Source organism: Lampetra fluviatilis (genome assembly GCF_964198595.1).
Source record: "Lampetra fluviatilis chromosome 45 unlocalized genomic scaffold, kcLamFluv1.1 SUPER_45_unloc_3, whole genome shotgun sequence".
In the NCBI taxonomy this organism is placed as follows: Eukaryota; Metazoa; Chordata; class Hyperoartia; order Petromyzontiformes; family Petromyzontidae; genus Lampetra; species Lampetra fluviatilis.
This window is the reverse complement of record NW_027620427.1, coordinates 152,107-160,495: the sequence shown is the minus strand read 5'-3', so window position 1 is coordinate 160,495 and position 8,389 is coordinate 152,107. Positions and strand designations below refer to the sequence as shown.

General features: G+C 54.8%; 1 protein-coding gene across 1 annotated transcript in view; it reads left to right on the top strand.

Moving 5' to 3' along the window:
• The window catches only part of LOC144953841 (calcium/calmodulin-dependent protein kinase type II subunit delta-like), a 40,476-nt gene extending 32,396 nt beyond the window's left edge, over positions 1 to 8,080 (top strand). The window contains exons 7-9 of the mRNA XM_078884496.1: positions 1,078 to 1,153; positions 3,416 to 3,510; positions 5,422 to 8,080. Coding sequence (XP_078740622.1) covers positions 1,078 to 1,153; positions 3,416 to 3,510; positions 5,422 to 5,669 — 419 coding nt within the window. The 3' untranslated portion in view covers positions 5,670 to 8,080. The remainder of the gene's footprint in view (positions 1 to 1,077; positions 1,154 to 3,415; positions 3,511 to 5,421) is intronic.
• The last annotated feature ends 309 nt before the right edge of the window (positions 8,081 to 8,389 follow it).

The window sequence follows — 8,389 nt, the reverse complement described above, 5'->3', positions numbered from 1 at the left end:
CGTCAAACCAGCCGAATCAAGACAGAACCGGTTGATTCCGGTCGGAACCGGTTCGTCCGCCGGTATCCGTTCGAGTTCATTCCGCTTCTATCCGGTCGGAGCCGGTTCTTTCCTGGATGGCCTCGGGCAGCCAATAGGGGAGCAGCAGACCAGCCGTCAAACCAGCTGAATCAAGACAGAACCGGTTGATTCCGGTCGGATCCGGTTCGTCGACCGGTAACGGTTCGAGTTTATTCTGCTTCTAACCGGTCGGAGCCGGTTCTTTCCTGGATGGCCTCGGACAGCCAATAGGGGAGCAAGAGACCAGCCGTCAAACCAGCCGAATCAAGACAGAACCGGTTGATTCCGGTCGGATCCGGTTCGTCCGCCGGTATCGTTTCGAGTTCATTCCGCTTCTAACCAGTCGGAGCCGGTTCGTCTCCGCCATGGGCTCGGAGGGGCCTACGGCCTGGTGGGCCGTGCTCGGAGCCTGGCTCACCTGGGTGGGCGAGGCCTGGTCTCGCCTCGCAGCCTGCGGCCTCGCCTGGGTGGCTAGGGGAGCCGCCCTGGGGGACGGAGAGGGAGGAGGGGGAGGGGGAGGAGGGGAGCAGGGTGAGGGGCGGCGATGGGGGGAACACACGGGGACACTTCCTGTAGACTCACGAGACCAGCTGTAGACTCGCCACGTTTACCGTAGACTCATCACGCTTACCGTAGACTCACCACGCTCGCCTTAGACTCACCACACTTGCCGTAGACTCGCCGCATTTACCGTAGACTCAACACGATTGCCGTAGACTCACCACGCTCGCCTTAGACTCACCACACTTGCCGTAGACTCGCCGCATTTACCGTAGACTCAACACGTTTACCATAGACTCACCACGCTCAGCGTAGACTCACCACGCTCGCTGTAGACTCACCACGCTCGCTGTAGACTCACCACGCTCAGCGTAGACTCACCACACTCAGCGTAGACTCACCACGTGAGTTACCGTAGACTCACCACGCTCGCCGTAGACTCACCACGCTCGCCGTAGACTCACCACATGACTTCTCCCCCCCCCCCGCCTCTCCCTCCGGTCGCCGTGGCAACAGCGAGGAAGATGGAGGTCGTCAAGGTGACGGAGGAACTCATAGAGGCCATCAACAATGGCGACTTTGAGGCCTACAGGTGAGTGCACTAATCTCCATCTGTTCCATCTCTCTCCCTTCTACCCCGTGTGTGGACTAATCCCCATCTGTTCCATCTCACTCCCTTCTACACCCGTGTGTGGACTAATCTCCATCTGTTCCATCTCGCTCCCTTCTACCCCGTGTGTGGACTAATCCCCATCTGTTCCATCTCGCTCCCTTCTACCCCGTGTGTTCACTAATCTCCATCTGTTCCATCTCATTCCCTTCTCAACCCGTGTGTGGACTAATCCCCATCTGTTCCATCTCGCTCCCTTCTACCCCGTGTGTGGACTAATCTCCATCTGTTCCATCTCGCTCCCTTCTCAACCCGTGTGTGGACTAATCTCCATCTGTTCCATCTCACTCACTTCTCAACCCGTGTGTGGACTAATCTCCATCTGTTCCATCTCTCTCCCTTCTACCCCGTGTGTGGACTAATCCCCATCTGTTCCATCTCACTCCCTTCTACCCCGTGTGTGGACTAATCTCCATCTGTTCCATCTCACTCCCTTCTACCCCGTGTGTGCACTAATCCCCATCTGTTCCATCTCGCTCCCTTCTACCCCGTGTGTGGACTAATCTCCATCTGTTCCATCTCGCTCCCTTCTCAACCCGTGTGTGGACTAATCTCCATCTGTTCCATCTCTCTCCCTTCTACCCCGTGTGTGGACTAATCCCCATCTGTTCCATCTCACTCCCTTCTACCCCGTGTGTGGACTAATCTCCATCTGTTCCATCTCACTCACTTCTCAACCCGTGTGTGGACTAATCTCCATCTGTTCCATCTCACTCCCTTCTACCCCGTGTGTGGACTAATCCCCATCTGTTCCATCTCACTCCCTTCTACCCCGTGTGTGGACTAATCTCCATCTGTTCCATCTCACTCACTTCTCAACCCGTGTGTGGACTAATCTCCATCTGTTCCATCTCACTCCCTTCTACCCCGTGTGTGGACTAATCTCCATCTGTTCCATCTCACTCCCTTCCACCCCGTGTGTGGACTAATCTCCATCTGTTCCATCTCACTCCCTTCTACACCCGTGTGTGGACTAATCCCCATCTGTTCCATCTCACTCCCTTCTACCCCGTGTGTGGACTAATCCCCATCTGTTCCATCTCACTCCCTTCTACCCCGTGTGTGGACTAATCTCCATCTGTTCCATCTCACTCCCTTCTACACCGTGTGTGGACTAATCCCCATCTGTTCCATCTCACTCCCTTCTACCCCGTGTGTGGACTAATCTCCATCTGTTCCATCTCACTCACTTCTCAACCCGTGTGTGGACTAATCTCCATCTGTTCCATCTCGCTCCCTTCTACCCCGTGTGTGGACTAATCTCCATCTGTTCCATCTCACTCACTTCTCAACCCGTGTGTGGACTAATCCCCATCTGTTCCATCTCACTCCCTTCTACCCCGTGTGTGGACTAATCCCCATCTGTTCCATCTCACTCCCTTCCACCCCGTGTGTGGACTAATCTCCATCTGTTCCATCTCGCTCCCTTCTACACCGTGTGTGCACTAATCTCCATCTGTTCCATCTCACTCCCTTCTACACCCGTGTGTGGACTAATCTCCATCTGTTCCATCTCACTCCCTTCTACACCCGTGTGTGGACTAATCTCCATCTGTTCCATCTCACTCCCTTCTACCACGTGTGTGGACTAATCTCCATCTGTTCCATCTCTCTCCCTTCTACACCCGTGTGTGGACTAATCTCCATCTGTTCCATCTCACTCCCTTCTACCCCGTGTGTGGACTAATCTCCATCTGTTCCATCTCACTCCCTTCTACCCCCGTGTGTGGACTAATCTCCATCTGTTCCATCTCGCTCCCTTCTACCCCGTGTGTGGACTAATCTCGATTATAGAGACCCCTTTGAGTATGGGTCTCTATGAGTGTGGGTGTCTATAGGTGTGGGTCTCTATAAGTGTGGGTCTCAATGAGGATGGGTCTCTATGTATCTCTATGGGTCTCTATGTATCTCTAAGTCTGTCTGTGTCTGTGGGGGTCTGTCTGTGTCTATCTGTCTCTCTCTGTGTTTGTGTCTGTGTGTGTGTCTGTGTGTGTGTCTGTGTGTGTCTGTGTGTATCTGTGTGTGTGTCTGTCCGTTTCTGTGAATATGTCTGTCTGTCTTTATGTGTTTGTATGTTTGTGTGTGTGTGTCAATGTGTGTGTCTGTGTGTGTGTCATTGTGTGTGTGTGTGTGTCTCTGTGTGTGTGTCTGTGTGTGTGTCTGTGTGTGTGTGTCTGTGTGTAGGCGGCTGTGTGATCCGTGTGTCACGTCCTTCGAGCCTGAGGCGCTGGGGAATCTGGTGGAGGGCGTCGAATTTTACCGCTTCTTCTTTGAGAACGGTGAGTCTGTGTGGTGAGTCTGTGTGGTGAGTCTGTGAGTCTCTGTGTTAGTGGTGAGTCTGTGAGTTTCTGTGTGAATGGTGAGTCTGTGAGTCTCTGTGTGGTGAGTGTGTGGGTCTCTGTGTGTGAGTGGTGAGTCTGTGGGTCTCTCTGTGGTGAGTGTGTGGGTCTCTGTGTGGTGAGTCTATGAGTCTCTGTGTGTGAGTGGTGAGTCTGTGGGTCTCTCTGTGGTGAGTGTGTGGGTCTCTGTGTGGTGAGTCTACGAGTCTCTGTGTGGTGAGTCTCTGTGGGTCTCTCTGTGGTGAGTCTGTGAGTCTCTGTGTGGTGAGTCTCTGTGGGTCTCTGTGTGAGTGGTGAGTCTGTGGGTCTCTATAGGTCTCTGTGTGTGTGGTGAGTCTATGGGTCTCTGTGTGAGTGGTGAGTGTGTGGGTCTCTGTGTGGTGAGTCTATGAGTCTCTGTGTGTGAGTGGTGAGTCTCTGTGTGAGTGGTGAGTCTGTGGGTCTCTCTGTGGTGAGTGTGTGAGTCTCTGTGTGGTGAGTCTGTGGGTCTCTGTGTGGTGAGTCTACGAGTCTCTGTGTGGTGAGTCTCTATGGGTCTCTGTGTGGTGAGTCTGTGAGTCTCTGTGTGGTGAGTCTGTCAGTCTCTGTGTGGTGAGTCTGTGAGTCTCTGTGTGGTGAGTCTGTGAGTCTCTGTGTGGTGAGTCTCTGTGGGTCTCTGTGTGAGTGGTGAGTCTGTGGGTCTCTATAGGTCTCTGTGTGTGTGGTGAGTCTATGGGTCTCTGTGTGAGTGGTGAGTGTGTGGGTCTCTGTGTGGTGAGTCTATGAGTCTCTGTGTGTGAGTGGTGAGTCTCTGTGTGAGTGGTGAGTCTGTGGGTCTCTCTGTGGTGAGTGTGTGAGTCTCTGTGTGGTGAGTCTGTGGGTCTCTGTGTGGTGAGTCTACGAGTCTCTGTGTGGTGAGTCTCTATGGGTCTCTGTGTGGTGAGTCTGTGAGTCTCTGTGTGGTGAGTCTGTCAGTCTCTGTGTGGTGAGTCTGTGAGTCTCTGTGTGGTGAGTCTGTGAGTCTCTGTGTGGTGAGTCTCTGTGGGTCTCTGTGTGAGTGGTGAGTCTGTGGGTCTCTATAGGTCTCTGTGTGTGTGGTGAGTCTCTGTGGGTCTCTGTGTGAGTGGTGAGTCTGTGGGTCTCTATAGGTCTCTGTGTGTGTGGTGAGTCTATGGGTCTCTGTGTGAGTGGTGAGTCTGTGGGTCTCTGTGTGGTGAGTCTCTGAGTCTCTGTGTGAGTGCTGAGTCTATGGGTTTCTGTGTGAGTGGTGAGTCTATGGGTTTCTGTGTGAGTGGTGAGTATGTGGGTCTCTGTGTGGTGAGTCTCTGTGGGTCTCTGTGTGAGTGGTGAGTCTGTGGGTCTCTATAGGTCTCTGTGTGTGTGGTGAGTCTATGGGTCTCTGTGTGAGTGCTGAGTCTATGAGTCTCTGTATCTCTTGTCACCTCCCATTGTCACTCCCCCTTCCATTACCCCCCTCCCCCTCCCCTCCCCCCACCTCTTACCCCCCCCCACCCCTCCCCCCCTCCCCCCCTCCCCCCACCCCTCCTCTTCCCTCCTCCTCCCCTCCCCCACCCCCACCCCCACACCTCCCCCTCCCTTCCCCCACCCCCCTCCCCTCCCCCCTCCGCTCCCCCCCTCCCCCACCCCCCACCCCCCCCACACCTCCCCCTTCCCCCCCACCCCCCCTCCCCTCCCCCTCCCGTTCCCCCCCCTCCCCACCCCCCACCCCCCTCCCCCACCCCACCCTCCCCCCACCCCACCCTCCCCACCCCCCACCCCCCTCCCCTCCCCCCACCTCTTACCCCCCCACCCCTCCCCTCCTCCCCCACCCCCCACCCTCCCCCCCACCCCTCCCCCTCCCCCACCCCCCAGTGGTGGACCCTGCCCGTGCTGCCCGCACGCGGCTGCTGCTGCGTCCACCCCGCGTCCACCTTCTGGGCCAGGACGCCGCCTGCGTGGCCCTTGTGAGCCTCGCGCAGGGACCCGCCGGGACGTCCGACGTTCCGCGCCCGACCCGCGTCGAGGAGACCCTCCTGTGGGGGAGGAGCCAGGACCACGGCCATGGCCGCTGGCTCCTCCTCCACGCCCACCGCTCACGGCTCGCGGCCAATCGGATGTGAGGCTGCCTTCCTCCGCAAGCCACGCCCCCTTCCCCCCCCCCTTCCCCCCACCCTTCACCGGGGGGTGGTCGGCCAATCGGATGTGAGGCGGCCCTTCGACGGGCCACGCCCCCTTCCTCCGCCCCCCCCACCCTTCCCGGGAGGTGGCCATCGATTGGCTGGAGGTGGTCGGCCAATCGGATGTGAGGCTGCCTTCCTCCGCAAGCCACGCCCCCTTCCCCCCCCCCCCCTTCACCGGGAGGGTGGCCATCGATTGGCTGGAGGTGGTCGGCCAATCGGATGTGAGGCTGCCTTCCTCCGCAAGCCACGCCCCCTTCCTCCGTCCCCCCCCCACCCTTCACCGGGGGGTGGGCCATCGATTGGCTGGAGGTGGTTGGCCAATCGGATGTGAGGCTGCCTTCCTCCGCAAGCCACGCCCCCTTCCCCCCCCACCCTTCACCGGGAGGTGGCCATCGATTGGCTGGAGGTGGTCGGCCAATCGGATGTGAGGCGGCCCTTCGACGGGCCACGCCCCCTTCCTCCGCCCCCCCCCACCACCCTTCACCGGGAGGGTGGCCATCGATTGGCTGGAGGTGGTCGGCCAATCGGATGTTAGCCCCTTGCCTCCTCCGCCGCCATCCCCCCCCCCTCATCTCTACAATGGGGGCCTGCGATTGGCTGGAGCTGGTCGGCCAATGGGATGTGAGCACCACCACCCCCACCCACAGCAGCCGTCAGCCCTCCGCCCTCCACCGGTGGGGCCATCGATTGGCTGGAGCTGATCGGCCAATCGGATTCAAGAGAGAGAGAGGGGTGGTTACTGCTCAGCCAATCAGATTCAAGAGGTTACCGCTCAACCAATCGGATTCAAGGAATCTTGATCAACCAATCGGATTCAAGGAATACTGCTCAGCCAATCGGATTCAAGGAATACTGCTCAGCCAATCGGATTCAAGGAATCTTGATCAACCAATCGGATTCAAGGAATACTGCTCAACCAATCGGATTCAAGGAATACTGCTCAGCCAATCGGATTCAAGGAATACTGCTCAGCCAATCGGATTCAAGGAATCTTGATCAACCAATCGGATTCAAGGAATACTGCTCAGCCAATCGGATTCAAGGAATACTGCTCAACCAATCGGATTCAAGGAATACTGCTCAGCCAATCGGATTCAAGGAATACTGCTCAGCCAATCGGATTCAAGGAATCTTGATCAACCAATCGGATTCAAGGAATACTGCTCAACCAATCGGATTGAAGGTTACCGCTCAACCAATCAGATTCAAGGAATCTTGATCAACCAATCGGATTCAAGGAATACTGCTCAGCCAATCGGATTGAAGGTTACCGCTCAACCAATCAGATTCAAGGAATCTTGATCAACCAATCGGATTCAAGGAATACTGCTCAACCAATCGGATTGAAGGTTACCGCTCAACCAATCAGATTCAAGGAATCTTGATCAACCAATCGGATTCAAGGAATACTGCTCAACTAATCGGACTCAAGGAATACTGCTCAACCAATCGGATTGAAGGTTACCGCTCAGCCAATCGGATTCAAGGAATACTGCTCAACCAATCGGATTGAAGGTTACCGCTCAACCAATCGGATTCAAGGAATCTTGATCAACCAATCGGATTCAAGGAATACTGCTCAATCAATCGGATTCAAGGAATCTAGATCAACCAATCAGATTCAAGGAATACTGCTCAACCAATCGGATTCAAGGAATCTAGATCAACCAATCGGATTCAAGGAATACTGCTCAGCCAATCGGATTCAAGGAATCTAGATCAACCAATCAGATTCAAGGAATACTGCTCAACCAATCGGATTCAAGGTTACTGCTCAACCAATGGAATTTCAGGATTAGCGCTCAACCAATCGGATTCAAGGAATACTGCTCAACCAATCGGATTCCAGACCTACAAACATTTCTCCAATCACGTTTCAGAGTCAATGCCGTCGGCTCCGGTTTTCGACCAATCGGTTCGAGGCTTACTGCCAAGCCCCTCCCTTCTGTCGTGGCCAATCGGGTAGAACCTCGACTGCAACCTGTTCGGCCCATCCAATGGGGATTCAAATACGGCCAGAGTCCCCGAAAGAATGTTCACCCATCTTCTTGGTTCTTTTGGTAAAGTCGTCACGTAGAAGGGAAGTAATAAAATAATAAAATATTAAAACATAATAAAATACAATTCTCACGACGTTTCGGCCACAACGCAAGCAGCCGTCTTCAGGTGGAGAACAGGTCTGTCGGAAAGACAGCGTCTGAATGAGCACCACCAGGCTTGGCAGCGTATATTTAAGCTGCTGGGTTGGAGGGGGAAGAGCGCCTTGACAAAATAATTTGCATATCAACAGAGGAATTTAGCATAAATATGCTAAATTCCTTTGTCAAGGCGCTCTTCCCCCTCCAACCCAGCAGCTTAAATATACGCTGCCAAGCCTGGTGCTATTTCATTCAGACGCTGTCTTTCCGATAGACTTGTTCTTCACCTGAGGACGGCTGCTCGCGTTGTGGCCGAAACGTCGTGAGAATTGTATTTTATTATTTTATTATTTTATTACTTCCCTTCTACGTGATGACTTTACCGAAAGAACCAAGAAGATGAATCCCTGCAGTCACGAAAGAAGCTTTAAATCGAAAAATGTTCACCCAATCGGATTCGAGGCTGCGTTTCCTTTTAAGCAATCGGATTTAAGATCGGCCGCTTTTCCCGCGCACCCCGCC